Genomic DNA, 14,470 nt, shown 5'->3' with positions numbered 1-14,470 from the left:
CCGATGGAGCCTGGTGGAGCCCCCCCAGTGACTGGCTGCCATCCTGCCATCACCCCATTTACCACAACCCTTCGAGCCTGCCCCATGGGCCAGCTGTCTGCCCATCACATCGTGTATTTATCTACCTGTGTGCCAGACATTTTGTCCAAGGGGACACCGTGAGACAGCACCACATGCTGCCCCATCCCCACAGCAGTTCATCTCCGTGCACACACAGCACCAGAGCTCAGCCTGGCTTTGCACAGCACTGGCGCTGCCTGCTGCAACCCCCGGTGTCCTGAAGCCATTGGGACAGCCCCTGAGTGGTTTTAGGGACAGGAGCAGCCATGGAGGGGGTGGCCAACATGAGCAGCAGGGCCCTGGGCCACACTGTCAGCCCCAAAGAAGCTGGCCACGGCCCAGTGCTGGCTCGCACAAAGGCAGGATGTTGCACCACCGCCGGCCTCCGGCCCACTGCCGGAGGCATGGGGGAGGGAAAGCGAGCGGCTTGGGGCTGCAGCGGCTGCCGGCAGCACAGTGGGGACCTGGCTGCTCCCCCAGCCCCAGGAACATTGGGCTCATCGGGCAGCAGAGGAACGTGGGCCCTGGGCTGCCCGGAGCCTCCCGGGTGCCACTTTCTCCACACTCTCCACAGCTCTTGGGGCTGTGCTGCAGCCACAGCTGTGGCATGGGTTTGACTCTGTCACCTCCAGGCTCCCTGAGCCTCTATTCCCCTCGCTGTGCTGTGGGTGTAGAGGCAGGGAGAGGGGCTGGGAGGGCAGGAGGCCATCCCTGACATCCACAAAGCGCTCCCACGAGGGCATCCTGAGCCCCCAGGGGCTGTTGTGTGTGCAGCGATGCCAAGCTGAGGGGGAGCTGGGTAAAGCTGCTCTCGGGACACTCCACCGGCACGCTCGCTGCCACCAAGGTACGTCGCCGTGTCCCAGACCTGGCTGTCACCCAGAACACCACTTCTCCCCAAAAAATGGGGCTGGAATGGTGCTCTGAAGCGGGACCTCAGCTACCAGAGCGTGACCCGGGGAGCACACCTCCATCCCGGCCAGGAGTCAAGGAGGGCACTCAGCTTCCCCTGCCATGCGTCTTTCTCCAGCCAGCTCCTTCAGAAGGCTCCTGGGAAGCGCCTGCCATGGCAGCAGCGAGGAGCACACCCGCAGCAAGCAGGAATTACGCCGCCTGCACCCTGCCGCTCACCAGCAGCAGCCGAAGTCCGGCTGTGCAGGGCTTTTATTGCCCGGCGATGCCAACCGCTTTGAATCTGTTGCCCCCTCCCTGGTGCTGTCACTTTGTTGTCCGGGTGTTTGTAAAAACAGCACGGCCCGGGAGCCCCGGAGGCTCTCCGGGGTTATTCCTGCCCGGGAGGAGCGGCGAGCCCCTGAACTTTGCCTCTTTGAACGCTGCCCGGCTCCAAAGGGCGTGCGACCCGCCCCGACAGCGCTGCCAGGCGGGGGCCAACCCTTCCCCTTTGTGAATCAAACTTCGAGATTTCCAAGAGCGTCTGGTTGTGTCTGGTTAAAATAACCCTCCAGGAGACCTGCGTTCACACCTATGGGCTGCAGGCCTCCTCCTGCCCCTTCCCTTTTGGAGTTTTTGGGGTTTTCCTTCATGTTTTTCAAACCCAGCGGCCGCCTCACCACAGGGGCTGCAGTGCGGGCAGGGATGCGGTGCCGGGAGGCAGCACCCCTCAGCCTGCAGCCCCCGGCTCCTTCCAGAACATTCCCTCACGTGCTGCCACCTCACGGGGCAGAGCCACAGGCACGTTCGGTTAGAGGCGTTTTATGAGGGGCGTTGTACTTTTATTTCGTATTTCATGGGGGGCATTTCACTTTTATTTGGCATTTCATGAGGGGCATTTCACTTTTATTTCGTATTTCATGAGGGGCATTTTACTTTTATTTGGCATTTCATGAGGCGCATTTTGCTTTTATTTGGCATTTCATGAGGGGCGTTTTATTTGGTGTTTCATGAGGGGCATTTCACTTTTATGCGGCATTTCCTGAGGGGCATTTGATTTTTATAGCCGTTTCCTGAGGGATATTTGACTTTCATTTCACATTTTACGACAGATATTTGACGTTTATTTCATATTTCACGACAGGTATTTGACTTTTATTCGGCATTTTCTCTCGCTGCCACCACCACGGCCCCAGGCCTCAGCCCCCCCCGGGGGCGTGCCCGCCGTGCGCGCGCGCGGCCGTTGCCGCACGTCAGCAGGAAGCGGCACGCGGCCGCCTGTAAACACCGCGCCCCCCCCCCCTCCCCCCGCCATCACCCCCCGCCCGGAGCCGGGCCCGCCCCCGCCGCCCTCTCATTGGGGGCAGCGGCGTTGTTGACCATATATGGCCAGGTACTACCGCACGGCGGGCGGCGGTTGGCCAACGCGCCGCGTCACTCAAGCGCCCGCCGGCTCCTGCAAACAAAGCGGGGGCTGCCGGGAGCTGTAGTCCGCGCGGCGGCTACGCGGGGGGGCAGCGCGGTGGCGGAGGGAGGGGGTGGAACTACAAATCCCGGCAGCCCCCGGGGGCGGGCTCCGCTCCCGCCCCGCGGGGCTGGCCGGGCGCCGTGAGTCAGTGCCCAGTAAACATTGGCGTGAGGCGCGCCGGCTGCGCGATGGTGGCGGCGCCGTGAGGGCGGCGGGAGGAGGAGGAGGAAGGGAGGAAGGGAGGAAGAAAAAGAAGCAGCAGGAGGAGGAGGAGGAGGAAGAAAAAGAAGCAGCAGGAGGAGGAGGAGGAGGAAGAGGAGGGGGCGGGGGGGGCCATGGACGAGCTCAAGCACCAGGTGATGATCAACCAGTTCGTGCTGGCGGCCGGCTGCGCCGCCGACCAGGCCAAGCAGCTGCTGCAGGCGGCGCACTGGCAGTTCGAGGTGAGGCGGCCGCGCCCCGGGGCCGGGACGGGCCCCAAACGTGAGGGGGGGATGGGGACGTGTCCTGGGGCCCCCCCGTTCTCTTTCAGGGCCTCCCCGCAGCGCTCCGGGCCCGGCACCCCCCCCACGGTAGCCCCCGGTGGCCTCAGGCCCTGCCGTTGCCGTGCAGCCGCCGGGCCCTGGGCACCGCTGGGTGCTGGAGGGGGGGTGGGTGAGAGCCGCAGCCCCCGCAGCCCGTCCCGGGGCCTTCCGGCGATGTGGCGGCCGTGGGATGGAGCAGGCAGCGCGGCAGCACCTCGCCAGCCGCTCGGCGTGCACGGAGGCGGCGTGCCCAGCACCGCACCGGCTCCTTCAAACCAAGCCCAGCGAGGCCCTGCACGCTCGTGGGCCTGGCAGGCGTCGTGCCCCGCCGTGCCCACCCCACGCCTCGCCCGGCACGGCCCCTGCGAGAGCGGCGGGCGCGCTGCGTGCGTGACGTGCCCAGGGCTTTGTTTACCAACACGGGGCGGCGGCGGCCCTCTGGGGCCTTCTGAGCAACCCCCCCCACCCCAGCGTGGACGGGAGGAGGGCTGGTGGCAGCCCCCAGAAGTTGCTTTTTTTCCTCCGAAGGGCTCCTGGCGGAACTTTGCCACCGTTGGGCGAGTTGCACAAGTCCAAACAGCCGTCTGCTGCCGGTTCGGCGCTCACATGACTCAGAGGAAGCTGGGCTGTAAACAAACGCGCTGCGCTGAGCCATTACCGTGTTCCCACTCACTTTTGGTGCAACGGTCAGATAATTCCCTTTGCAAAATGGCCGCTGGGCATGCCTTCCTCGGGGGAGCCACGCCGGGGAGGTGCTGGCTCCCGGCTCCGGAGCGCTCGCACCTCTCGGATGCGATGTGCTGAGGCTTTTGTTATTCCAGCCTGGTGCCTGTTTGCTGGCTGGCCCGGCTCTGTGGCGAGAATAAATTGGTGGAGTTCAGGCAAGTTCAGCGCTAATTTCCGCTGCCTTCAGTCAGGGTTTCCTTGGTTTCACAGCGCTCCTCCAGGGGCACGGTGCGAGCCCTCTGGTGCCTGCAGGCTGCTGCCCCGGCTCCTTTTGCCAGCGCTTGGAGCAGCACCTGCCTGTTCCAGCCCTGCTCGCTGCTTCTGCACGGGGGTGCAGGAGGGAGAGGGAGGCCGTGGGGTGATGTGCTCCTTGGGGAGCCGGCAGGGGCCTGATCCCCCTGGTCAGACACGTTTGGCTCTGCGCTGAGCCCGACCTGCTGGAGGAGCCCCTGGGTCGGCAGCGAACCTCCAGGCGGCCCCAATCCCCTGAGGGCTGCTGGGGGAGGGTGCTGCGGAGAGGTTTGGCTGCCTGGTGTCCTGCTGGCCCTGCGCTTTGTCTGGGGGGAAGGAACACGGCCCGGGACAGCGCGTGGGAGTGGGGGCGGGTGGGAAGCTGCTCTGGGGGTACGTACAGCTGCCTTTGCTGCAGGATGAGCTGCTCCAAGCCCGTACCGTGTCCGGGCCCCTGACAAGGAAGCCGTTTATTTTGCAGGAATGCTCCCCTGTCCTCAGGGCATGGGCAGCAGCTCGTGGCTAACACGTGGGTCTCCCCTTGTGCTTGCTGTGGCTTCACTCCTGTCTCACGGGGAACCTGGGGCCTCCTCGTGCTGCACTCTGCCATCGCCTCCCTGCTCCCAGGGACCGGCAGGGACATCAGGGGGGGCTGAAGGAGGCAACTTGGGGCTGGCAGCGAGGCCCTGGGGGGCCACGGGTGCCCCTGCTGGGGGAGGCACCAGGAAGGGCAGCGGACATCCACCGCGGCTGGGCCCCGGCAGCGAGGTGTTGGCAGAGCCTGAGCTCGGGGCTGAGCCGTGCACCGGGCTCCTTTCTCAGGTAGAAGAGTATTAATTGGCTTTCTGACGCACTGGTTGCCCCTGGGGCTGCTTGGGAAGAATAAGAAGACGTCAGCCGTTTAAAAAAAAAAAAAAAAAAAGCTCGATTCGTGCCTTTTAGCTGCTGCAGAGCGCGGTGTCTCCGCTCAGGGTGGTGAGGTTGTGCAAGGGGAGCAAGGGGAGGAGCAGGTGCCCGGCTCTGCTCGCTGTGGCTCTGGTTGGGATTTCCACTTTCTCTTCTGCTGTCTTTATGCTCTAGCGAGCTCCTTCCCCTTCCTTTGTGGCTGAGGGGCAGGGGGCCCCTGAGGGATGAGGGGCCCCCATCGCTGCCGCCGCCTCCTGGCACCCTGGGGAGCGGAGAAACGCTGCGATCAGCGCGGGGCCTTATGGCCCTGGCACCCGGTGCCCCTGGGGATGCCCCCCCCTGTGGCTGGGGGGTACACGAGGCCCGGAGCAGCGAGCGGAGGAGCTGCTTCTGCTGCTGCTCCTGGAAACAGGCAGGTTGAGGCGGGGAGAGCGCGGTGTTTGGGGCACAGGGGCCGTGGTTGTGGTGTGTCCTGTGCCCAGACAGCAGCTTTCATCCCGGGGCTGGGTGTGGGGACAGCAGGGGCCTCCTGTGCCCCCACCCGCTGCTGGCACGGTCCCAGACCCGAGGCCACTGGGGGCACAGGAGCACAGAGCAGCTCTAATCGCCTTATGGTGTTGGGCTGTGCCCACGCCTCTGCGCCTGCTTCCCGTTCGCTGTTTTCCCCCTTCCTTATCGCCTTCCCCGCTGCCTGAGATAGCGTCTGAGGGCAGAGCCGTGCGACCTCACCCGGGATGAAGGTGGCGTGGTGCTGGGGCTGATCTCCAGGCCCGCAGACCCTCCCGTTACGTCCTGCCCGAGGTGCTGGGCGCTTGCAGAGGTCGCAGCCTGCCCCGTGAGGAACACAGGAATCACCTCAGCAGCCTTGCTTGGGCGGTGACCACGCTCTGCAGCACCAATTGCTTCCCCCACCAAGGTCTGTAGCAGCCAGGTAACGCCGCCTGGTCCTGCCAGCAGCTCAGCCAGGAAACCACAGGCCCCGTGCCGGCTGAGCTGCCAACGCTCGTCCCCGAGCGTGCGGCTGTGGGCACCGGGAGGAGGAGAGCACAGCGTTCACGTGGCTGCGGTGCTTGGGCTGCAGCGGGGTTGGTACAGCCTGCCTCTGCCTCTCGGGTGTCCGAGCAGCTCGGGTAACCCCGCTGCTGGCTGCCAGGGGGGAGCAAGGGCTCGGTGCTGCTGCAGCCCCGTGTCTCACACCCGAGGCACGGGGAGGGGTGAGCGGATGGTGGGGGCTTTGTCTTAGCCCAGAAATGAGCCCAGCCCGCTGCCCGAACGTTCCTGTTGTGTATAACCTGCCGCCGAACCAAAGCACCGTTTTCTAGCCCCAATTCAACTAAAACCTGGCACAGAACATGGGGCAGCTTCATTTTTTGCCGACCCTCCATCAGCCCAGCCCCGTGTGCCCCCAGAGCCGCTGCCGTCTCCTCCCAGCCCTCAAACCTGCACCTGGGCTGCCCTCCCCGCCAGCCTGCGCCCGGCACTCCCTCCGTGCAGCCCTCCTTGGCCCATCAATGCCACGGGCATATAACAGCCACCAGGTTATGGCTGCTCTGAACTGGAAGCAAACCAAAACGCTGCAGCGGGCTCAGTCTCACTGCCCTGTGCAGCTCTGTGCCTGTGGTCCCGTCCCATTCAGGGCACGCGTCTCGCCAGCTGCCACACCGCTTCCCCTGCTGGCTTTGGGTTCGGGTTCCCTCCTCCCCCTGCCTGCAGCAGTTGCAGAGCATCTCTGAGTTGTGAAACCCCTGCTGGGGTCTGCTCCCGAAGTGGCCGCTTCTCCAACTTCTGCTGCTGCTGGCTCCGTGGCGTGCGCAGCCCAGCCCCTCAGGGCCCGTTCTGGATGTTGTCCCAGCTCTGCCAGGAGGTGGCCAAAACGGGTAACGGATGCAAGGCGCTGGGCAGTGTGGCTCTGGCACCACACGAGTGCCCTCTGCAGCAGGGAGTGAGCTGGAGGCAGGCTGCTGCCCCCACCACGGCCACACAAAGCCCCGTTGGTGCATACAGGAGTAAGGTAGGGCACTGTGCTTCCCTGCTGCTGCTAACATCTTCCTTTTGTTTTCTTTCAGACTGCTCTCAGTGCTTTTTTTCAAGAAACAAACATCCCCTACAGCCACCACCATCAGATGGTAAGTGCTCTCCCACCTCTCCAGCCGCTGCTTCGCACGTGGGGTGTGCGCGCACAGGGGCATGCGGACACAAGGCTGCTGCCCGCCTCAGCTCTCCCCGCGCTCCCCAGGCTCTGCTCCATTAACTCCCGTGCTCCAGCAGCCCGTAATCTGCCTGGGCAGATGTGTCTTAGGGATTTGCTGGCTGCCGTGGCCTCATTTGACTCTCCAGGACAATTGGGGATTTGGAGCGTGCAGAGCAAACGCCCGGCGTGGCCGCAGTGCGCCCAGGCTCCTGGGGGGCAGGGGCTGAGCCTGGTGCCTGCTGAGCCAGGGAGCTGCAGGCCCCTGGTGGCACCAGGAGGCGCAGCGGGGTCCTGCCCAGGCCCTCTGACAGGAGCTCTCACCACAGGATTAATCTTCAGAGCCCTAAATAACCGCTGCCTGCAGGAAGCACCCAGAAGGAGTTGGCAAAGCAAGGGAGCTGCAGCACAGCTCGCACCAGCGGCTGCTGCGTGGCTGTGCATGGAGGGGAAGGGGTGCGGGGCATCATCAGGAGGCTGCCTGGTCCCCCCCTACCAGGAGAGGGCCTGGGCTGTGCAGCGAGGTCCCACAGGTCCCCAAGTGTCCTTCCCTGAGCCGGGGCTCAGCTGGAGGCGCTGGGGCTCCACGCGCTGCCGCGCTGAGGGCCGATGCACCGGGACGAGCTGCCCGCCTCCCCTGACCCCCTGTCTCCTTCCTGCAGATGTGCACTCCCGCCAACACGCCGGCCACGCCGCCCAACTTCCCCGACGCCCTCACCATGTTCTCCCGCCTCAAGGCTTCCGAGAGCTTCAACAGCAGCAGCCCCGTGGCCTCCATGGCGACCTCCCCGCCACCCCCGGCCCCGCCGCTGCCCCAGCACGGGGCCTTCAACCCCGCCTGGCCCGCGGCCTCTCCCCCCAGCCAGCAGCAGAGCATGTGGACTCCGGCCCCCCCGGTGCAGCCCGCGGGCTGGCCGGCCGCCGTCTCGCAGCAGGCCACGGCAGAACAGAAGGCCAACGTGACCATGGAGGCAGAGAGATGAGGCCGCAGCGGAGAGCGAACGTGGCGGGGACCCCTGCGTATAAATATATATATATATATATTTTTTTCCCCCCCTCCCCGAAGAGGAGAGGAACTCCGCCGCCAGAGCGTCTGGCGGCCACAGAGACACACACGAGCAAATAGCTGCCTTGCATGGGTTTGGTTTGAAGTAGTTTTTACTTGTCCTAGAGCTGAACGGAGCTCCCCAGGGACAGCGGGAGGCTGCGTGGGACGCGAGGCCGCTGCCAGCCTCTGCCTGGGCCCACGCTGTGCTCGGGCTCTCGGGGAGGGGGCGACCCCCTCCTCTCTCTCGGGACACTGGAGTTTGCATGCGAGTGACACTTAACGGAGGAGACCCCCTCACGGTCCCCGCGCCAGCCGTGCCGCCCCGCTGCGTGGAACGGACCGTGCCGTGTCCCCCCTCCCTCGGCCCCACGCGTCCTGGTGGGGGTGGACGCCCCGCACCGCTTGTTTTTTGGGGAGGAGGAGGAGAACAGGGGCTGCCCCCGCACCCCGCGTGGGCCAGCGGGTGAGTGGGGCTGGGGGGAGCACTGGGGAGCGGCACCGTCCCCCTCGCCCTCCTGGGATGGGGTTTGCCCCGGGGCTGTTTGCATGACAATGTGTAACCCTAGAGACTGGGATCATTTTTAACCCCTCTGTTCTTTTCTCCTGGCGGCTGGAAGTCTCTCCGGACACGCCGCAGCCGCTTGCAATACACGCTCTTCTGCTTTCAACCCCGTGTCTTTGCTTCGTTCACAGCAGCGGTGGGACGTGGGGAAGGCTGCCTGGGGCACAGGGGGGTTGCAGGGACGTGGCCCCCAGCCCAGGCTGCCCAAATCCCCCCCAGCCTGGCCTTGGGCACTGCCCAGGATGGGGCACCCGCAGCTCCTCTGGGCAGCCTGGGCCTCGCCACCCTCTGAGTGAAGAATTTCTGCCTAATAGCTAACCCAAATCTGCCCTCTTTTAGTTTAAAGCTACTGCCCCTTGTCCTGCCACTACGTGGCCCTGATAAAAAGTCTTTATCTTTCTTACAAGCCCCCTTTATTTATGAAAAGGGCCCAGTAAGGTCTCCCCAGAGCCTCCTGCAGGCTGAAAGCTCCCATCTCTTTCAGCTTTTTTCCACAGGAGAGGTTCTCCAGCTCTCTGATCGTTTCCTTGGCCTCTCGACCCCTTATAGCACCCTGTGAGGGTGCCGCCCCTGCTGAGCCTTCTCCCCGTGCCCCTGCATCCCTGTGCTCTCCGGTCAGTAATTCATTTCAATCTTTGTGTTGCTAAAGTAGCTCCTACAAGCAGTGGTTCCACCTGGGCTGCCTCTGCCCTTGGAGGGGAGGCAGCAGAGGACGGACAACGAGGGCTGGAGCTGGATGTTCCCTCCTGAGCCCCATCAAGAGCCCCAGCACGGGTGCGGTTGTGCCCTGCTGCCCCTGGTGCCGTGGCCAGGCTGTGCACCCCCACAGGGACTGGGGGGTCAGGCTGTGGTCGCTGACTCCCCCAGGACGCCCCCCATGTGCCCCAGCGAACCCAAGGACCACGCAGGGCCGGCAGCAGAGCAAATCTTTATGGCCTGTGGTGTTACGCAGCTGGAGGGGGAAGGAGCAGCCGGGGCAGCATGGCTCCCACCCCCCTGATCCCCCGAGGCTCCGGCCCCTTTCCTACAGCCCCCCCGGGCACCTCAGGCACCCGCCGTCCTGCCACCCGCAGCGGCCTGCCACCGGCCCCCCGAGGAGACAGCTCTGGTCCGCATGGCAGCACCTGCAGGGCAGGGAGACAACCGGCCTTGCACGGGGCACGACACCCCCGGGTGGCACCCGGGCAGCGCAGGGAGCGGGGCGAGCCCAGGCAGTGGGGCTGGCAGCATGTAGGACGCCCGGGACAGGCACTCACAGGAGTAGGGGGACACGTAGTGGCTGCCATACTTGGGGGTGCGCCGCGTTTTCTCCGCAGGGGGCTGGGGGGACTTCGTGCCTTCAGGGCGAGAAGCAGGGACGCCGTTGCAGGGGGGATTTGAGGGATCTGAGGCACCCCCGTTGGGATGTGCTGGCTCGGGACAGAGCTAACGTGGTGCCCTGCACTGCTCCCCTACCTGGGAGGTCCCTGCCCGGGGCGATGTTCCCGTTGGCAGCCTGCGAGCTCAGCCTGCCCTTGTAGATGACCCCGTCGATGCCCAAAATATCCACTTGGCCCTAGAGGGAGGAGCAGCCGATGCCATCAGAGGTGCCTGAGACTGGGCTTGGCTGGTTTGGGGCACACGGGGCTGGGGGCTCACCTGCTGGCAGCTGAAATCTGCGGGGGCTCCGAAGGGACAGACGGTGGCGAGGGAGCTGGAGGTGGACAGTGGCCTGGGGGGGGTCACGGGGCCCCGGCTGGCCTGGTTGCTCCCCTCGCTGTCCCTGGGAAGGGAGCACTGCCCTTAGCGCTCCTGCCCAGGGCGAGGGACCCCCAACACGTGTCACCTGGCAGCCCTCACCTCCCCGGCAGCTGCTGTGCCCCGCGGTTGGTGCCCCCGGCGCTGGCAGGACGAGGCTGGAGGTGCAGGCTGGCCTTGCGCACCGTCACCAAGTGCCTGTGGACGAGGAGGGAAGGCAGAGGCGGGCAGCGGTCTCCAGTGAGGGTGCGGCGTGAGGGGGGGTCCCACAGGGGGGCTGCACGGTACTCACGGCCTCGGGGCCATGGCCAGGGGTCTGTCGCAGGAGATGCACTTCACTGGGTGGAAGTGGTGCCTGCAATGTGGGGGGCTGCTGAGTGCCCTGCCAGCACGCAGCCACCCCGCAAGGTCCCCCGGGTGGCCAGAACCCCGCGGGACAACGGGGATCTGGATGGGGTGGGCAGGGCAGGATGGGGCAGGGACAGCACGGACTGGGGACAGAAAGGACAGGGTGGAGGGAGATGGGATGGGGCAGGGTGGAATAGGATAGAAGGGGATGTGCCGGGACAGGACGGGACCCGGCAGCCCTCACCTCTTGAGGCCGGTGGGACCGCTGGTATCGAAGCAAGGCCCCTGGCAGTGGCACTGCTTGCTGAGCCTCCAAACCTGCTCCCACTGCGCCTGCAGGGGAGCCAGCACTGCACAGAACCCGTGCAGGGAGGGCAGAGGGGCCCAGTGGGACACCAGGCCCCTTTCAGGGGACACTGCTGCCCCCGAGGGACGCTGGGGACACCCTGGGTCGTGCCCAGCCCTGGCACGGGGACTCCTGGCATTGGCAGACTCAGGGCTCACCCTCCTGGTGCAGAGGGTACCGGGGGAACTGCCCCCTGGTGCGTGTCCCCGTCACCACCACCCTCCCCAGGTGACAGCACTACCTTGGAATCCACCTCGCTGACGAGCTCCAGGGCTTTCCGCCTGGCCTGGCCGTGCAGGGACATCCTCTGCAGCAGGTCCTGCATCATCTCGCTCAGCTGGGCCATGGCGCATTGCAGCTCGTCCTGCTTCGCTTTGGGCTCCAGCACGGCCTCGTCTGCTTTCTGAGGGGCACAGTGCCAGCCAGCCCCCCCGGCCCTGCCTGCCCACGGGGTTCCCCTTTTGGGGTTCCCCTAGGCACAAAGCTCATGCCCTGCTCTGGCAGCGCCTCGTCTGCCATGCCCTAGCACCTGCCTAGTGCTCCTAGTGCCCGGATCGGACACAAACCACGGCACGAGTGGCTCCTCCTCAGCCGAGCCCGGGACCGTGCTCACCTGGGTGTCCTCGGTGTCAGCCCACAGCCGCTCCGCAGCCTCTTGGAGTCTCATGCATTGCTCCTGCAGCTGCCCCACCTGGCTCAGCACCTCCCTGCCAAAATCTGGCCCCTAAGGAGGACAAAACGTGGCCCCAGGTGAGGCACATGGCAGGCACCCACACGAGGCAGTGAAGGAGGCTTGCAGATGACACCAGAGCAGTCCTGGCGAGCAGGGTGATGGGCTGCAGACCCCAGGCCACAGGGCAGCAACCCTGAGGTCTGGGAATCTTGGCACCTTCTCTCCTTTGTCCTGCAGGTGCTTTACTTCGCCTTGCACCCTCTCCAGTCGGATGGCCACATCCTCCAGGGTCCCTGAATCTGCTGAAAACAGACACCAAAGCTTTGCTCCAGGCAGCACTGGCTCCTGCAGGCCAACAGCACAGTGCTGTCCCTAACCCGGGTGGCTTTATGGCTGGGGAGATGCCCCAGCCCTGCTGCCAGCCCCTAGGTATGGCCCGCACTAGGGCACCTGTGGGCAGCAGCCACGTCCACAGCGTCCGTGCTGGTGTGTCTGGGAGCAAGGCAGAGGGACAAGGAGGCTGCAGCAGCTTGGGGACCCAGCCGGGATGGCTGAGTGTGGCACCAGCACGCACTGGTCCTGGCAAGGACCCAGTGGAACAACCCAGCACAGTGAGCTGATGTGGTGGGGCCGTGAGTGCTCACCACGCTGCTGGAGCTGCTTCTCGTGGCAGCTGATGCAGGTCTCCACAGCCACGTGCCGCTCCGGCAGCCAGCTCAGCCTGCACTGTGCCTCCTGGGCTGGCTCCTGGGGGGCCTCAGGGCTGGGCTCTCGGCTGGAAAACTGAAACGGAACAGCCCTGAGGTTTTTGGGAAGGAGAAGAGCTCTGTGCCGTGCCAGAGCCGAAGGGACAGCCCCCAGCAAAGAGCCTGGCAGGCGGGACCGTGCACAAACCTCGCCAGTGGACACCCTGCAGAGCGAGCACAGCACACTGGCCTGCCAGGGGAAGGTGCCCAGCTCCCGTCGCACCTCTGCCTGTGACCAGAAGAGAAATCAGCCCTGGTGCAGGAGGAGAGCCCTGGGTTGGGGACAGTGACACCAAACCCTGCCAGAACCCCCAGTGCCATTCTGTCCCCAAGCCTGCAGGGCGGTTGCAGGGGCTGGGCGCTGAGTGCCTCTGAGCACCGGTGCCGTGGGCGCCCACTCCCAGCCCCTCTGCCGGGGCTCTCCCCGCTCACCATTTGGCCCAGGATGTTCTGCAGGAGGTTGCTGTGCTTGTCCTGCTGTGCCGCCCGCTCTCGCAGCTCCTCCAGACCAGCCTGATAAACAAGGACATGGGAGGGCTCGGTATCCACAGGGAGGGGGCATGGTGGGGGGCAGTACCAGCAGTGATAGGCAAGGATCAGCAGCGCCCAGCCCAGGCCACAGTGGGGATCTGTGAGGTCTGTCCACAACCCCTGGGCAGATCCCACATCGCCCAGTTCCTCCTTGGGGTGGGAAGGAGCCCGAGACCCAGATCTCATCCCTGTCACAACCCCTCTGCTGAGGGCCCTCCAGCACCAGCCCAGCTCCACGCACGCACCTTCTGGAAATTGTCCTTCAGCAGCTGCAGCTCTTCCTGGAAGGCCTCGATGGTGGTTTTCAGAGAGCAGCTGGTGGTGAGCATCTCCTGGAGCTTGTCCGTGACCTGAGGAATAGGGAGGGGTTCAGCTGGTGCCGCTGGCTCCCTGCAGGCTTGGGGGATGTGGTGAGCAGGGAGGCTGAGCAGCCCGGAGGTGTCTCTGGGACACAGGGCTCCATCCCACAGGGGCCACAGCCCCACAGCATCAACCACATCTGGCTGGCCCGTAGACATGCCCATGGAGCTCCCCTAAACTCGGATGAAAGAGGCTGAAGGGGAACGTGTATCCTGGCTCCCGCTGCCTCGCCCTGGCAAAGTGCTGCCACCTTTTCCCTTTGCTCTTGGCTCGTGCTCAAAGCTGAGCTCATGAAATATGAGATGGGACCAGCCTGGGGCTGTCAGGTCTCACAACAGATGAAGAAATCTTGGGTTTACTGCAGGCTGGCCCTGTGCTGCCTCGGAGGTGTCCGCAGTCCAGCCTGGACACCAGCCCTTCTCCAAGCAGGGAGGGCACAAAGCTCTCACAGCTCATCCTTGTGCTGCCACGTGCAACTTGAGCGATGAAGCCAGCTCTGATGCCGCATACTGTGTTTCCAACATGGGATCTGAACTGACACATCCCTGTGTAGGGCAGGACACCGTGTAGGGCAGGATGATGCCCGGCACAGGGCCATGCCAGCAGCCTGGCACCCCACTGAAGATGGGCGCACTCCCGAGGACGGCTGCTGACCTTCGTCATGCCCTCCTCGATCGCCTCCATCCTCTTTGTCAGCTGTGTTGTTTGGCACGTGTCGGTGCCTGGCCTGCCCGCGTCCTGCCTGGGGGTCGGTGGCTCCGCAGTGCCCGGGGACCCTCTGGGGCTGCCTGGCCGCCCCTCCGCCTGCAGGACGAGGGCGCGGGGCCTGCCCCCAGCCCCAGCCCCGGGCTCCAGGAGCCCCCTCTCGTCCTCCGAGAGCTGCGTGGAGGCATCCTGCAGCCGCAGGTGCTCCAGGAGGCCTCGCAGGAGGAGGTGGAGGGCACCGGCATTGACGCTGCAGCCGTTGGGCGTGCAGAAGGCGACGTCCGCCAGCTCCGCCAGCGTGACCGAGACGCTCATTGCTGCCTCCAGCTCCCGGGGCTGCCCACCCGGGGCTGAGGTCACAGCCCCGTTACCCGGTGATACCCCAGGGTTCTGCCCCGGCCCCATCCCACCAAACGGCCG

The 14,470-nt window shown here is 65.2% G+C and overlaps 2 protein-coding genes across 2 annotated transcripts; one reads left to right on the top strand and one right to left on the bottom strand.

Annotated features, from left to right (window-relative positions):
* Window positions 1-2,694: 2,694 nt before the first annotated feature.
* UBALD1 (UBA like domain containing 1) lies at window positions 2,695-8,704 on the top strand. The gene is made up of 3 exons (XM_084295754.1): window positions 2,695-2,862; window positions 6,873-6,932; window positions 7,657-8,704. Exons 1-3 carry the CDS (start codon window positions 2,755-2,757, stop codon window positions 7,975-7,977), a joined length of 489 nt encoding a protein of 162 aa, XP_084151880.1. The 5' UTR covers window positions 2,695-2,754; the 3' UTR covers window positions 7,978-8,704.
* Window positions 8,705-9,648: 944 nt separating this feature from the next.
* LOC311215127 (uncharacterized protein C16orf96) lies at window positions 9,649-14,365 on the bottom strand (the record flags this gene model as incomplete). The annotated part of the gene is made up of 15 exons (XM_084296155.1): window positions 9,649-9,728; window positions 9,861-9,941; window positions 10,060-10,159; window positions 10,243-10,366; window positions 10,444-10,539; window positions 10,634-10,696; window positions 10,934-11,022; window positions 11,277-11,438; window positions 11,649-11,759; window positions 11,925-12,010; window positions 12,353-12,491; window positions 12,603-12,683; window positions 12,887-12,967; window positions 13,231-13,335; window positions 14,000-14,365. The coding sequence occupies 15 exons, from the start codon at window positions 14,363-14,365 to the stop codon at window positions 9,649-9,651; spliced, it is 1,764 nt and encodes a 587-aa protein (XP_084152281.1).
* Window positions 14,366-14,470: the final 105 nt, after the last annotated feature.

The sequence above is a fragment of the Netta rufina genome (assembly GCF_964035555.1).
Source record: "Netta rufina genome assembly, chromosome: 15".
Classification (NCBI taxonomy): Eukaryota; Metazoa; Chordata; class Aves; order Anseriformes; family Anatidae; genus Netta; species Netta rufina.
The sequence above is the reverse complement of the archived record's forward strand: the minus strand, read 5'-3'. Positions and strand labels throughout refer to the sequence as shown.

Excerpts from the sequence above, each read along its gene's own strand:
- UBALD1 (XM_084295754.1), top strand. The coding sequence starts at position 2,755 with ATGGACGAGCTCAAGCACCAGGTGATGATCAACCAGTTCGTGCTGGCG. Across the intron at positions 2,863-6,872 it reads CGGCGCACTGGCAGTTCGAG|ACTGCTCTCAGTGCTTTTTT; the intron begins GTGAGGCGGCCG and ends GTTTTCTTTCAG. Across the intron at positions 6,933-7,656 it reads ACAGCCACCACCATCAGATG|ATGTGCACTCCCGCCAACAC; the intron begins GTAAGTGCTCTC and ends TCCTTCCTGCAG.